This window comes from Corvus moneduloides, chromosome 6 (assembly GCF_009650955.1).
Source record: "Corvus moneduloides isolate bCorMon1 chromosome 6, bCorMon1.pri, whole genome shotgun sequence".
Taxonomy (NCBI): Eukaryota; Metazoa; Chordata; class Aves; order Passeriformes; family Corvidae; genus Corvus; species Corvus moneduloides.
The window spans coordinates 58,184,790-58,200,817 of NC_045481.1; the positions used below are offsets into that span (position 1 = coordinate 58,184,790).

General features: G+C 46.3%; 1 protein-coding gene and 1 long non-coding RNA gene across 4 annotated transcripts in view; one reads left to right on the forward strand and one right to left on the reverse strand.

The window, feature by feature from the left end:
* The window catches only part of LOC116445723, a 35,069-nt gene extending 24,246 nt beyond the window's left edge, over positions 1 to 10,823 (reverse strand). For both annotated transcript variants that reach the window (XR_004240865.1, XR_004240864.1), the window contains exon 1: positions 10,640 to 10,823. This is a non-coding gene — a long non-coding RNA (uncharacterized LOC116445723). The remainder of the gene's footprint in view (positions 1 to 10,639) is intronic.
* A 30-nt stretch (positions 10,824 to 10,853) lies between these two features.
* The window catches only part of BDNF (brain derived neurotrophic factor), a 40,420-nt gene continuing 35,245 nt past the window's right edge, over positions 10,854 to 16,028 (forward strand). Inside the window, exon 1 of one of the 2 annotated variants that reach the window (XM_032112643.1) lies at positions 10,854 to 11,163. In XM_032112643.1, the coding sequence (XP_031968534.1) occupies positions 11,161 to 11,163 (3 nt within the window). In that variant the 5' untranslated portion in view covers positions 10,854 to 11,160. Of the gene's footprint in view, positions 11,164 to 11,835; positions 12,056 to 16,028 lie in introns of those variants that run through there. The other variant, XM_032112642.1, reaches the window with a different exon arrangement.

Genomic DNA, 16,028 nt, shown 5'->3' on the forward strand with positions numbered 1-16,028 from the left:
ATTAACTATATAATTTTTGTTGGAATCATTTCATTTTGCTATTGTTTTGGCTTATGTTGCTCTACTCTCTAAGAATGCTCTTTAGACTAATAACCAAAATATATTTTTTTAGAGAGACTTGGTAGTACAGGAAAGTGTCATGTTTAGATGCAGTGATTTATATGCTCCTGAATAAGTAATTGAGAGGTACTAGTATTCCATTACATTCTTCTTACCTACTTACTTGAAATTAATAATTTCTTTTTCACCTTATGGTTTATCTCCTAGATTTTTGTCACTTTTTTTTTTCCTTCGAAGTATTGCCACATAATTCAGGTTTAGTGGGGATTACTCCTGAGCAAGGAATGTCAAAAGACTTGTGAGAAATACAAGAAAAAAGATAAATATGAGATTATGAGAGACAGCAATTTCACAGGAACTGCATATTTAAGCCAAAAATCAAACCCACTGAAAGCCAGAGGAACCTTAGGCCAAGTTTCATTTTTTTCTCACGTAACTGCACAGACCTCCAATTATTAATAACGATAGACATCTTGAGTTACCCCAACAAATAATCTGGAATTATATTTATTTTAGTTATCTGAATCTGCCCACCTTCCTTCCCTGGTAGTATCTGGGTTGCCTTCTCCTCTTCATGGAAGGCAGGCTGCCCAGAAAATGATTCACCCATAAAAGATCAGAAAACATTAGCATGCATTATCTGCTCTTCAGACCTGTGCTTTGACCCAAGTGCTGATTGATAAAAAGCCTGATTAAAGAGAGCAGGCTGGTGGCACAGCATGGGATGGCTGCTGTGGCATGGAAGGCCCCCAGCATTGCAGGGCTTCACAGTTGAGGCTTGCTGCCAGCACCTGCCCAGGCATGTATGCTTCCAGCCACCCAGCACAGCAGCACCCAGCTCCATAGGCACTTGGGGGATGAGCCCTGTGCTCATCTTGCTACTAGGCTCCTGTAGCTCTGAGGCAAGGTAGGGCTCAGAAGGATACCCAGCCACGAATGGAAAGAAGGCACCAGGTGAGGAGCACAACTGCTGTTGGCTCACAAGCAACAACATCCTGTCTCCATGACCATGTGCTCCCAGACCATCTGCCTAACGTGGTCTACAGGTCTAACCTATGACAAGGTGATGCATTTAGTGGATTAGGGAAAAGCTGTGGATATTGTTTGCCTGGACCTTAGTAAAGCCTTTGACACCTGGAGGAGCTGCCTGCTCACGGTCTGGATGAATACACTCTCTGCTTGGTAAAAACTGACTGGACAGCTGAGGCCAAAGAATGATGGTGAATGAAGTTACATCCAGCTGGCAGCTGGTAACAAGTCATGTTCTCCAGGGCCAGTTCTGTTTAATGTCTTTATTGATGATCTGGACAAGAGGATCAAGGGTACCCTCACTGAATTTGCAGACAACACCAAGTTGGGTGGGAGTGTTGATCTGCTGGAGGGTAGGAAGATTCTGCAGAGGGATATGGACAGGCTGGATCAATGGGCTGAGCCCAGCTGTATGAGGGTCAACAAGGTGTAAGTGCTGGATCCTGCACTTGGGTCATGACAATCCCACGCAGTGCTGCAGGCTGGAGTCAGACTGTCTGGAAAGCTGCCCAGTGGAAAAGGACCCGGGGTTCCTGGTCAACAGCAGCTGAACGTGAGCCAGCTGTGCCCAGGTGGGCAAAAAGGCCAATGGCATCCTGGCCTGTACCAGAAATAGTGTGGCCAGGAGGATCAGGGCAGTGATTGTCCCCCTGTACTTGGCACTGGTGAGGTCACACATCAAATTATGTGTTGACTTCTGGGCCCATCACAAGACACTGAGGTGCTGAAGCACATTCAGAGAAGGTCAACAGAGCTGAGGAAGGGTCTAGAGCACAAGTCCTAGGAGGAGTGACTGAAAGAGATTTGGGGAGCTCAGCCTGGAGGAGAGGAGTCTCAGGGGAAACTTTAAGGCTCTCTACAACTACCTGAAAGGAGGTTGTGGCAAGGTGGAGATGGGTCTCTTCTCCTAGGTAACAAGCAATAGGACAAGAGGAAATGGCCCTGGGTTGTACCAGAGGAGGTTTAGATGGGATTTTAGGAAAAACTTTTTCATGGAAAGGGTTGTCACAGCTTGGAACAGGCTGCCCAGGGAGGTGGTTGAGTTAGCAACCTTGCAGGTGTTTAAAAGACATGTAGATGTGGCACTTGGAGACATGGTTTAGTGGTGGGCTTGGCAGTGCTGGGTTAACAGTTGGACTCAATGACCCTAAAGGTCTTTCCCAACCCAAACAATTCTAGGATTCTGTTCTACGATTTCACAGCTCCTCCATAAAACTTCCAAATTCACTACCCCAGGGTGCAGGCCATGTAGTAAATGCACAAGAAACATGTTGTGACCCACAGGTGATCCTTAACATTTAGGATAGACAGTGTGAGTCTGAGAAGGCATAAGAGATGGAAAATCTGATTGCTGTTCCCTCACTGTTCTCTCAAGTTCTCTGCCTTTTCTTCTAATTTATGTGCACTTCAAAAAACCGAAGTAATTTTACCACAAATTAATAATTACTCCTCGCCAGTGTTTTGCTGTTAGGCCATATGAATGATATGGCATATCCTTGATATTATGATACAAATATTTTTACATGGATCTTTTCCCAGTGTCAAAGTAATATACTCAGCAGGCACAGGAGAAGAGTCATTATATATTTCTTAGAAAAAAGTGTTGGGACTGCCAAATCTTGACCGGCATTATTATTGTGGGTAAACTGCTTAGGGACCAAGCTGCACTATCAGAGTCATTTACTGGCAGTTTAAATGGTCTCTGCCTCAGTTTGTCTTTTTGTAAAATGGACACAAAAATGTCCCTCAAAGTTTCTCAGAGATTTGAGATCTGTGCCTGAAACAAAATAATCAAATGTGGTGCTGCTACTGATAAGGGATATATGCTGTACAGATTCAGGAATAAGTTATATGCATAGTTTTGGAGAATTATGTTTAGTGGTGTTATTACCCACCATTTATCAGACTGGTAAACTAAAATAGGACATCATCTAATTCATACCAAGAGAGACAGGCTCATAAAATCAAGCAGACTTGGTTTGTGTTTCCCCCATAACTCTGTAGTTATACCACTTTCACTGAAAAAAAATCTTGATTTGTAGTTATGCCTCAAAGTATTTATCCTTAACTATAGAACCTCTACTCTTCTGTGTTTTATCTTTGTTTCTTTAAGAAAGTTAGTATATGGTAGTTTGTGACATTTTCATTGTGAAAGATGCTTAACATTAACCAGTTATTTAGAACCAAAAGCCTTTGCCCTAAGATACATATGGTTCCACTTAAGCTGAAATCACCACTTTATGTTAGAAAATATTGGTTTCATCATAAAAGGTAAGTGTTCCCAGAAGTGTATTAAAATGCACAGAGATACAAAAGAGAAATATTGGAATTCAATCTTGGGTACCAATGTAGAAATATTTAAATATGCTATAAATTGCACAGATCCAGCATGGTTCACTGAAGAATCTTTCAGGTTATTAAAATATTTTCAGTTCAATAAGAGACACTAAAAGTAATCATGCAATTTGTGTGCTGTTCAGCATTAGGAACACTTCTAGATATATTTATTCAAAGTTCCCCAAGTCAAAAACAAAAGTTACTTTGGCTCCTATGAGAAGTAGTTAGAACAGGAGAGCACATCAGAAATGAAAGTGGAATAGAAAATGTATAGATTATATCTAGTTCAATTCCAGTGGAGGTGGGAAAGGTAGAAAGGCCTTTGTTGGCTGAAGTGGATTAATTCATAATGACATCTGTGCATCCAAAGTCTCCATATATGCGTTGCAGTTAAGAAAGGTACTGACTCATAGAGCACATGCAGAACTTCTTTAAGGCAGATGGGCAGCATTACAAGGGGGACTGAATGAAAATAATGGCCCCTTTTTGCCATTCTAACTTCAGGTCTTGGGGAAAAAAAAGTCAGTTTTTTCATCTCTGCTAGAACAGAAGACCTGCTAATTGCTATGTAGTGGAGGTTTTTCGAATGGCCCACCTTTTTGACAGGTTATCAGGTAGAGCAAAGGAAAGGATGCTGCAGCGGTATGTGGGCTGCAAATGGAAAAGACGTCTTCAAACCTGTGATGCAAATACGAAGCAGGAGTAGCAATATTTTTACCAACAACCTCTAACACTGCTGCATTTGATGAGTTTTCCACAAAATCCTAAGCAAACCTCCACAAAATTTTCACCTACACTTGCCCCTATCTTTGCGAAGCTTGGTTTTGGAAATGGATCTTAGCTCTACAGCTGCAGATTGAATAAGGACAATAGATCTAATTCATCTCAATAAACAGTGCATGTAAAGAGATCTGTTTGCTTAAGTGTGTAATTGCTCTCTTTAACAGCAATAAATAACCCTATCAAAAAGTTAAGATGGAGTAATAGCACCACCTGAGACAGAAAGCATCATGCAAATTGTCATAAGACATAGTTGAAACTTCATGTGCACCTTAGCTCAAAAACACGTGTACAGCTCCACAAAATAATACCTTTTTCTATGAAGATTTATTTGTGCCCTAACTGAAAGGTGTACCAGCACCTTGTGTTTCGGCATCCGAAGTCTTACCCTAAGTACCCTTGTTTTCTTCAGCAGTGTGTTTATAAAGCTCTCAACCTTGTTTGCCAAACTGGGATGGTGAGACCATAGTGTCTAGCAGGCCGTTTGTCCCCCAGGATTTCATATGCATTTTGCAGCAAATGTTTTTAAAGTATCTTGTTTTAAAGGATCCTTGCAGGAATTCTTACATAGGAGCAGCTTTATTTATTTAGGTCAACATTAGCACTATTTCCTGGTTGTTGTGAATACTGTCTCAGGGGAGAATTTGTCATTTTAGTCGGAAAATGACAGGATAAAAATAGACAGGATAATTTCATACATAACTGGTACGGAGGTGTTTTTAGCTAACTTGTTGCAAGAGCCTGGATGGAGGTTATTATTTTACTAAATGCCTTCAGTTCAGTGGTAGCCTTATAAGAGTTTCTCTGTATTTCTACTCTCCTTCAGCATTTTTACCCTATATCACTATTTCCCTGTTCCTCTCTTCTTCTGTTGTCATCTCACCTTCTTCCTCTTTTACACAGGTGCCTTGCAGAAAACGCAGTTATATTTGAAAGAGTTCATCATATGAATGCAGAGACAAAGTCAAGGGTCACTCTTACTCAGAGCTTGCCAGCATCTCTTAATAATCCTTATATGATATGCCTCCAGTTCCTCTTGCTCTCTGCTAAGTCAGTGTATAATTTCTCCAACAGATATTTTGTTCTTAACAATAACATGTTTCTATCATGCTCCACAAGGTTCAAACATCAAGCTGTTACTGCAAGCTTCCATGGAAGCTGATAGGGTATTTGACTGTTGAGAAGTAGATTAATATAGTTTGGAAGGCAGTTTTCTTGTAAACATTAACTTTAGAAAGGAATTAAAATATGTGTTTACTTTTCACTTGTAATACAATTAAGGCTAATCCCCTATAGTTTTATAAGGATATTTCTGTACTGGAAGTGCTGGTTTTCTTTACTAACTCAGGACTGCACATAACAGCATTTAAAAATATGATGAGGCAGGGCTGTTGCTTATTTTGTTCATGGTCACATTGTATGTTTTCTCTTTTTAAAGAAGATTGAAGAAATAATCTCTTTTAAAGGCTGACATGCCTGGAGATATTTTCTTGTGGTTACATGAAGCAAGGTGTAGACTTCAATGCCAAAAGAAAGGGTCCCCCACCTTGTCAACGAATCCTATAATCAGGTTGCAATAGTAACAGATTACAGCTGTCATGTTTCTTTTTCTCCAGGTTCTGATTTCTCTCCCTATCTCTGGTTTTCTTCTAGTAAGAGATACCCGGTGTCTCATTTTGCTCAGGTCAGGCAGGAGAACTTACATGGGCCAATAGTTTCCATTACATTTATCTAATCTCCTGTCTTTTCCAGCTAACCTAAATGAGTGCCATGCAAGCACTGAACTACATTTGCATGTGTGGTAGTTTGAGAAAAACAAAACCTTAATTCTAGAAGTTTTCCTGAAATACACCTTTTCCATAAATGACAGAAAACAGTTTAAGCAAAACTTTTTTACAATAGTGCTTTTTTACCATAGTTGACGGCAAATAAATAATTAATGCAAAACTCTCAGACCTGTTCTTGAAGCCCTGCTACAGTCCCACTCCACTGTGAGAGGGATGTGGAGGTACCTATAGACAGCTGAAAGTGCAGAGTAGAGGATTTCCCCAGGATCAGCAAATTGGTGGGTGACCCAATGCTGACAGACCCCCTATTAGCCCTGACGCATGTCCTCCCACTGTAACCTGTGCTATTACCTCTACAGATTAGGAATGCTGGCCAAGGCATCTGTCTCAAGGTATTTACTTCAGACAAATCTGGATGATGGAAGCCCTGATTTATCCTGACTTGTAGCAGGGCTGGGTTTCCTTAAGCATACCGAGCTTGAGATGCCCTTGGGTCTCTCTCCTGGTTTTACCAAATGTGAATATGAGCTTGGCACAATTTGTGATCTTAAAAGAAGTCAATGTGCAAAATACCTCCTGTTGATGCTGCCACTGAAGCCCTTCTCTTGTGGGCTGAGGTGGGTTGGAGCCTAAGCTCTATGCTGGCTATGGGACCACCACTCTCCTGTGGGAGTCTCACCTTCTTTTCCCTGCAAACATGTGCTTGGAGATGAGCCCGTGACAAGCTGTTCTCTGAGGTACAACCACAACAAGCACATGTGCTGCTGCTTGTCTACTCCAGAGGATTTCCTGGTACTTTCAGGAGATTGAAACCAAGCTGAAATGTTCCAGCACTTTAAAGGAGGACAAGGCATTGGTGGGAGGCTTGTTTAGTATCTGAGTGGGATCATGACTACGATGTTCATCTGCATGTTACCAGCATGGAATATACGCAGTTTGAAGACAAGTAGGCTCAGAAAGAAAGGAAAACTTTCAGGGAGGGAGGAGGCAGAGTGAAAGACTGCTAACACTTGCAGCGCGAAGATCAGGGGAAAGATGGAAATATCAGAGCAAGCTAATCTGCAGGAGGAGGAAATCAGGCACAGAAAATCAACACTTGATGGGAGGCTACCCTAAATACGTACTGGGAGGCTGGTATTTACCCTCCAGGCAGTAGCAGGGCAGGTGCCAAATCCGCCTGTTGAAGAAGCAGGAGGTTACCAGCAAAACTAGCACACCATAACCCTGGGGGACCTTTCTTTCAAACACACCATTAGATTGCTGGCATGGAGAGAAGTTGGCAACCCCATTTCACACTAGCAATGATGTCACATAGCTCTTATTTCAGAAGCATCTCTGTAAAGTTGACAGCTACTGCTATCATCTGATTCTGCTCAGATTGCTAATGTTGGTGTCTGAGGCGGGTTTTCAGTGGTCTCTGAAGGAGCAGCTGTACATAATGAATGGAAGATGCCTTTTGCACATGTTTAGTAGCTATCCATGCATTTTGGTAGTCTTTCAACTATGAGAAAAAGCCAACCAGTAACAGCTCATCATTTTCTAAGGTATTTTAAGGCAGGGAAAGAACACTTGCAGCTTGCATAGGATTTCTGGGTGTTTCACAGGTTGGTTTAAGGCACTGTGACTTTCTAGCAATGCTCCTGCAGTATTCTTCACATTGTTTTGTCTAAGGGAGGGAAAATGTATGGCTGATTCCCACTTAATTAGGCCTCCTCTGCTAAACAGTTATGTCACTATTTACATATGAGTAGTCCCCACTGAAGTCAAGTCCTGCAGCTGTATACTTCATCTGGTAACAATGTATACAGACTTGGAACAAGAGATGTACATTGCCTTATATGTATGAACTACCTGCAAACAGCAAATGCTGTGCCATGTCATTCTGGCAAATGCTAACAGCTATCCTATTTCAACACCCTGTAAATGGACCACCTGATTATTAGTTTTAAATAATAGGCTAAACTCTACTCACTAGTCCCAGCTTTTACTGAAGTGTATGACTTGTCAAGTGAGTAACTTTGAGTCACTTGTGCCCCTCTATGGTAGTAAGAAAAAATAACCCTCCACACCGACTCACATCAAGTGATTTTTCATGGCTGGGTCTCCCATGGCCTGGGGATAAGCTCTTCTAGAGATAAAAAACATAGCTACATAGCTGGAAACAAGATGCAGGGAAAGAAAATGTCTAGAAACTCAACAGACATTTAGGTTTAATTCAAGTCCATCCCCTTTCTAATGCCTTTCTTTCAGGAATCCCTGACAAAGGAGTGAATCTCCTCTACCATTTTTGTGCATTGACTCTTGTCTCGACTTCACCTCAGGTCCATCAGAATGACTTGGGCTGTTCTCTCACCTGTGAATGTCTCTACAGGGAAAGAACTGTGATCGTTTTATACTACCTCCTCCTACTCGTCTTCTGCCAGATAATTCCCATTCTCCATAGCATCCCCTATTACCCTACCAATGACCTTTTTTTTTTCATACACTTTTGTATCATTTCCTTGATTACTGTGCCTGTTTATTCCATTAATTACATTGAAGTAATCTAAAGCAAACTATCCCTTCAGCAAACATGTGTTTAATTTGGTCTGTTGAGAATGAGGTGGGTTATCAATTGTCACCTATCCCCAGTGAGGTGGGTGGAGTCCAGTTCTTAAGCAGAAATACTGACCAGGAGCTCTTCTAGTTAGCACTCTAAAGAAGTATCTTTGCTTGTGGTTCTGTCAGCATGACCCTGCCTCATTACTGCTGGCAAACCCCATCAGTTTCCTCTAGAAAATGCATCTGGACAGGGCTGAAATTACACCATGCCGCTTCCAGCTGTGGATCTCCTGGGAAGCTTTTGTGGAAGGATTTTTTGTTGTAAATTTAACATTATAACATCAATATAATACTATGACCCACCAAAGGTTTCTCCTGGGCATCTCTAACAATTGAAACCTTCATCAGAAAATGAAGATATCTAGAAGTTAATGAAATGAGAAGTAGGGGAGGAACAGTGCTGCAACACAGTACTTTCTTACAAGTGCTACAGAGGGAATTATTTTCTCAGTGAAAGACTATGTTTCTTGAGCTATAAAATAAGTATGTAGAAATATGTTTTAAATTATATTGCATCTTTGTAAAGTTCTCTCTATTAAAAAAAAAAACCAAATCTGAGGACTCCACAGGGTCAGAAACCTTTAAGATTTAGATATGTGTTTATGTAGTCAAAACATGAATTGTGCAACTTACTACCCAAAGTAGGTATTACCAAATTATTTTATTCCCCTGAGGAAGAGGCAGGAGCAAATTGCTTAGAAGAATGGGAGAAAGCAGAACTCACTGCAAGTCCACTTGTTGAAACACTTAGGCTTTTTTTTTTTTTTAAACCTTAATACCACTTAAAACTGGTATTCCTGACCAGTGTTAACACTAACTATGAATATTTCCAAATGTTGGAAGAAAACTTCAGTTTCCTAACTGAAGATCAGTACTTAAGGATGTATCTTGGGTGACACCCTATCAGTGATAGGGTGATCTGTCGGGTGCAGTGTTACATCAGCAACAGGCTTTCTGACAAGCTCTGCCTGTACATAGCATACAGGTAGTATGTGATGCAGGTGAAGGGATTCAGTGGTTGTCCTCAGGGCAGCTTTGCTGGATACCACTTGACTTTTCTTCTAACACCTTGTCCCCAGGACAGCCAAGACAGGAAAGTACCAGCTGTACCAGTCTTAGGGCAGCATCTGCTGGTTATTGCATGGATCAACATAGATGGTTGTCATGGAAGAGGCTGCTTGCTTTGGCTCCCAGGCAGAGGTACCTGGGACTCGGAGGGCGGGAGAAACGGGCACTCTGGAGAGAAATGACCCGTAAATGCAATTCCAACAGTCAATCAGGAGAGAACGGGAGTGGACAAGGAGCTTCTCAGTCTTGGTCTCTTTTTCTTATGAGAGGCAGCACTCACAGATTTTGCCAAGTCCAGGTTCACTTGACTGCAATTCGCCTTCAAAGGCGAAGAAACCCGTCCCACCATCTCCCACATCCCTTCTTGCACCCCTTCCCCGCGGGGTTCTCTGAGCCGGGGAGGCGGGGCAGTCCCTGAGAATAAACCCGAGATACGAAGAAAAAATGGGGACGAGGACTTTGTGAGACTTGGCAGTAGTAATACTGGGGCTCGGCCACCTATCTCGGGGAAAGAGACTGCAGCTGCGCCCAGGTGTGCGGGTGTTCTCACAACGCAAGGAGACCGGAATTAACGATAGAAATCACGGGCGGAGTCAGGGAGCTGCTGGGGCCCCGAGGGGAGGGAGGAGGGGAGGAGGGGAGAAGGGAGAAGGGGAGAAGGGGAAGGCAAAGGCAAATTCCGGGGATGCGCTCCACTCCCCTCTGCCCTGTCGGCAGTAGGGGCTCAGCGCGGGGCCGGCGGAGCAGCCCTCCCCCGGGATGCGCCTCCCGGTGAGGGTGGAGGGAGGGGGTGGGGGAAAGTGTGCCGGGAAGTTGCGGCTCCGGAAAGGCAGGGGTTTTGGATTAGCAACTGTGCCATGCTCCTCTTGTGGCAGGACCTAGTATGCAACAAGTCCCTGCAGCACTTCCCGTGAGAGCGCAGTGAACGTGACATTAAAAACAAACAAACAAGCAAACAAAAACAAATGCTTACTTACCTGTCCCGAACGTAAATCTCCAGAGCCGGCTCGTCTTGCACGGCCCCAGGTGCGAGCCCGGAGGTGGAAGGAGGGCGGTGGGAATCAGGGCTCACTGCATAGTGCGCCCGTCCGGCCAGGACTTTCCTCGGGAACTTACTGTCCCGCTCCGGTTTCCTGGGAGGAGGCTGCGATCACGTTTTATACTGAGTTGGTTGGTAACCCCTCTCATTCATTAAGATCACGTAAGAACTCAGAGGGAAACGTGACTCTGAGCTAAGGCGTTTGCGTAAATCTATAGGTTTTTAAAACTCCCTGCCAGTTGCTTTCTGTCTTCTGTAGGCACCAAGGTGGTGGAGAGTTTAAGCTTGCGGATATTGCAAAGGGTTATTAGATTCATAAGTCACACCAAGTGGTGGGCGATCCACTGAGCAAAGCAGAAGTTCTCACATGATGACTTCAAACAAGACACATTACCTTCCAGCATCTGTTGGAGAGACTGGATTTTAAACCACTTCTGTCTCCAGGACAGCAAAGAAACAATGGTAAGTACCTATAAAAAAAGCTTGTTTTTAATACCTGGAGAGAAGAACAAAACAACTACAACAAAAAGCTTGAGATGTTGCTTAACGACAGTATGTAATATCACGGGCTCGGCTTTCTAGTACTTAATACGCCAAAGAGCGTAACCCGCGGAGGCCGGGAGAATTGTGTTTTAGACAGTGTAACTTTAATTGCGACGCTCTTTGATTTAGGGCTGCGATGGAAACAGCGCGTCTGAGAGAGAAACTTGGAGCTGTCGCGGCCGGGCTGCCGCCGGGCGCTCGCCTCTCCTCCCCGGCTCGCTCCTGCCCTCTCCCTCGGCGGGCACAGGAGGCGCCTGCCGCCTACCGTCGGGGGGGCTGGAGGCGGGGGGGCGCCTCCGCGCCCCGCTGCGGAGCGAGGGTCGGGGCTGCCCCGGAGGAGGGGGAGACGCGGAGCTGCGCGGCCGCGGCACGTGACAGCGCGGGGGGCCGGGGCGAGGAGCGGCCCGGGCGCGCAGCGGGCGCGGCGGCGGAGCGAAGCGAAGCGGGGAGGCGGTGGCAGCACCCTGGACAGCGGCGCCGGGGGGCCGGCGGAGGCGGCTCCGCACCGCTCCGCATCGCTCCGCGACCCAGCGGGCTCGGGGAGCCGTTGGCACTGGGTACCGGCTTCCCTCCCCCGCCAGCCCCCGGTCCTTCCCCTCCCCTCCCCTCCCCGCCCGCCGCCCTCTCGCCCCGCTGGAGCTGGGCTAAGTTGAATTCCTAGCGGTGCGGACTGGAATAGGAACAAGAGAGGAGGGATAAAAAAAAAGAGTCTTGCAAGCTCCGGGGGTTGGTTTGACGGTGTCAACTTTGGGAAATGCCAGTATTTATCTCTGCGATCTAGCCACTGCTCGTGGTGTTAGCTGTAACCAAGGTAAGCGGAGGGGGGACCCCCCCTGCGGCCCCTTTGGCTCCTGCCTCTCCCTCTCTGTGGTGCGGGGATGGGTGCCTGGTCTTTGCCTAGTTTTGTTACCTTGTTGGCTGCTTGGTGTATACGAGGGCTAGAGAAGGAAGGAAAAGCTAGATGAGATTTAACTACGAGTTAAGTTGTGCCTGATTTAACCTGGGAATCTCGTCTATGTGTGTGTGCATGCTTTGGGCAGAGATGCAACTGATCTTTACCTAGAGAAGCAGATGCGACGGATTTTTTTCCTGGCTAACGATGCAAGTTGATTTTGCATAGCTAAAGAAATGCAGCTGAGCTCTAGCTGGCACTGTGCACGACTGATCTTTCATAGATAAAGGGACGCAGCTGATCTTTACCTACACGGAGATTAACTGACCCCTCTGTGTACGCAACCTACGGCTCAAAGGGAGAGCCGTGCATGTATTGCTGATGATCCAATATCCGCATCTACTTTGCTATAATTAATGGTGTGTGTGCGTGTGCGTGCGTGCGTGCGTGCGTGCGTGCGTGTGTGTGTGTGTGTTTGGCAAGCCTGAAACCCAAACGCAGCCCCCCCAACTGGAGATCATTCGGATAAGCTTTCTGCTCATCTCCCTCCCTATCTCTAGTGCCTCCCCCCACCCCTCCCCGCGCTTCCGATTCTTCCTACGTAGAAATGTAGCTAATAATATTTAGTCTCCGGGCTAAAAATAAGCTCTGGAAAGTCAGCAGTTTGGCGGAGCAGCGGCGGTAGCAGCAGTGCTCGCAGGTAGAGAGGCTCTGGGGGTCTCCTCCTCTGCACGGAGGCTGTGCATCACCCCCCTCCCCCGCTCCCCGCGCTGCTGGGGGGGAGTGAGTTCCTGCGAAGGAGAGTCCACACGGAGCTGCGCTGTCTCCGCCGCCCCGTTCCAAACAGACTGCGCTCCTCCACCCGGGGAATCCCGGCCACGGGGAGACACCCCTCCTCCCCGTCCCGGCGGATCCGAGGGGAGGCCGGCCGAGCCCCCCACCACAGCCACGGCGCGGGGGCGACAGGCCCTCCCTGCGGCAGAGCCGGCGGCGCCCCGCGGCCGGCCCCGCTGCGGTGCCGGGGCCCCGCCGGGAGGGAGGGCGGATCCCGGGGCCCCACCGCCCCCGCCTCCCGCCGGGCTCCCGCTTCGGCTCGCACGTAGCGCCGCCGAATAGGGAACCCCCGGCAGGCGGGAGGCTGGCCCCGCCGCGGGGGACGGGGCGGCGTCCCCACCGCGCAGCAGGGCGGAGACGCCGCGCAGAGCACCGCGCGCCCCGCCGGGCCGGGCCGGGCCGGCCTCCCCCCGCCGGCGTCCCCCTGTGTTCCCTCCCCCCCTCCCCACCGTGGTTGCTACGGCGACCGCCTCCCCCAGGAGGCACCGTCCTGCGGAAATGGGGGCGCGGTGCCTCGGGGATGGGGGCGCCGGGGATGCCGCCCCTCTCCCGCCCCCTCCGCTCCTCGTCAGCAGCCCCCGGACGGCATCGCTTGCAGCACCGGAGCCGGACCGGACACCGGCGCCGCGCGCACAGCCAAAATGGAGGTGGTGCAGGACGGCACCGGAGGGGCGCCGGCGCGGGGCTCGCACGAAAGTCGGTCACCTGTCGCCTCTGCTGCGGTCGTATCTGTTTGGGGTGGCTAGATTTGGGGTTTTTATCGTTAAAGGAAAGCAGCCGCTCTCCTCTCCAGGAGATGCGCTACAGGCGGCCTTGACTTAGCGCCGCCCTCCTTTACCCCCCAGCCCCCAGGCCGGCCGGGGAAGGGAGCGGGCAGAATCCCTTCGTGGATTTTTCGTTTCCACTTGGAGAACTTGCGTTTGCTGGGGATACCTGTCAGGGTGCCATATGAGGCAGTTCTTAGCAGCTGTAAGGCGAGGAGAGAGGAGCCCGGGAAGAGCCAGGTCTCAGCAGCATCCGTCGTCAGCGGGCTGGGTGAAACTCAAACACTCGTGATTTGCAGTATTGGTTTCATTAAATTCATAATGAAACGTCCTCTGACCTTTTTTCACTTAGGAAAAATTTATGCAGTAAAGCTAATGTTTCAGTACATCCACTGTGAACTAGAGGTTGATGAGCCCTACTAAAAATCTATCCACTTCCCAAAATAAGTTTTTCTGTTATCTAGGAGGTTGTCAAGGAGTTTCTAGTTATATGAATTTTCCGCTTCATGCGTAATTTTGTATATATTCTGTATTTTGAGTTTGCACCCATTACTTTCTTACCAAGTCTTAAAAAACTCCCAACATTTCCCTTTCTGCCTCTGTTGCCATGTTTCTGTTGAATTCTAATCATTCTCTGCAGAGACACATGGGATGGACGGCTGCTAACAAATGACATGGGCCATATTTGGTCGCATTATGGTGACTCATACCTTAATCTGCAAGTAGTTTTATTGATTTTAGTATCTACTGTTTCTCCACGAGCTGTCACTGCTTTGGTGGCGGTTCATCGCCACCTTTCATCTCGTACAGTTATGATACTGTAAAATGTCTGATCTTCTTTGAATATCTCTTCATCCTCCAAAGTTTTGACATGGCAGCCTTTCTTTCCTTTTTTTTTTTTAAGTTTTATTTTACCTGGTACCATGAGTGTTGTCTTCAGTGGTTTGGTGTCTGTCAGGTGTTTGTGTCCAGCAGATGGTTTTTATAATACGGTATTTGACACAGGCATTATCTCTATGCAACTTTGCCATTCTCAGCAGCTCACCATTTGGATAACCTTTTGATTTTCAGGATTGATCAAAAATTTCCTATTTCAAATGGTCTGATATTTCTCACTATTTATTTTTAGTGGCCAGCATTCACAGGCATGTATGCTGGTGGATTAATGTCTAGCATTTCATTAATCCAAGGTGGCTGGATGCATACATTTGGCAAGTCCTTTTCTTTTTCCTTTATCACATTAATGCTGTTGAGCTTTTAGAAATGCACTAAGAAAATGCAGACTGGCTGCCCTTCAGTAACCATAAGTTGCTTCCTAAATACAGTGGCATATGGTTGCCCTGCCATGAGAAATTCTGTAAAGGTGGATAAATCCCAAGGGACAGATTTTCCTCGGAGCTGTAAGTCTTACCATGAATCATTGTAGTAAATCACCACTAAGCACTTGAAGATGTAGCTGCTAGAATTTTTTTAATCAGATATGCAAACAAAGAGAGCATCCATAAGATTTTGGGAGAACTCTGGCAAAAAATAGTAACATCAAGTGCAGTAAACAGCATCTGCAAGAAACAGTACCTATGAAAGTTGTTGAAAATCAGTAGATTCCCTAGACCTTGGGAATGAGACAGGTAGTGCAAGGTAAAATACATATGAATAGACACTTTCACGGCTCCCTCCCCTTTGAGCTAACATTAGATTGGGGCTAAGAAACTGGGGCTAGCAAAAACAGGCTTGTGAAAGTGGTTCTTAAAATGGATTTGATGGCTTTTGGGGCATGAAGAACTAGAAAGAAAGAATGGAGAAATGCAGGAGTGGTTTTGTAATGCTCATTTTCATTTGTGGTCAGCAAGTCCAGCTAATAATAAGGACTACAGAATATGGGCAGATGAAATGTAAAATAAAAGGTAGTGCTTGTATGCCTGGAAGTAAGATTTTGAAACGCGTGTGAGTATTCCATGTTTCTCTCATGTTTGGGTTTCCAAATATTTTTACGCTTCCTTTCTGCATCTCTCCCACCACATTGTTAGGAATAGTAAAGTGCCCTGGCAGGGAAATGTCAGGGGACATCCTGCAGCCCCCAAGGCACGTAATGAGCAGGTTCACTTGCAAGCTGCTCATCACCTTTGGTGAATTCCTACACCCACGTGTGAGCAAGGTGTAGGGTAGGGCACTGACTTCTCCCATGAACTGAAAATATCTCTGAGACATGCTTTTGCAAAATTATAGCCAGGAAAACATACCAACTGACATGGAGTTCATGTAACAACTGCCCACCCATTTCATTATTTCACAAA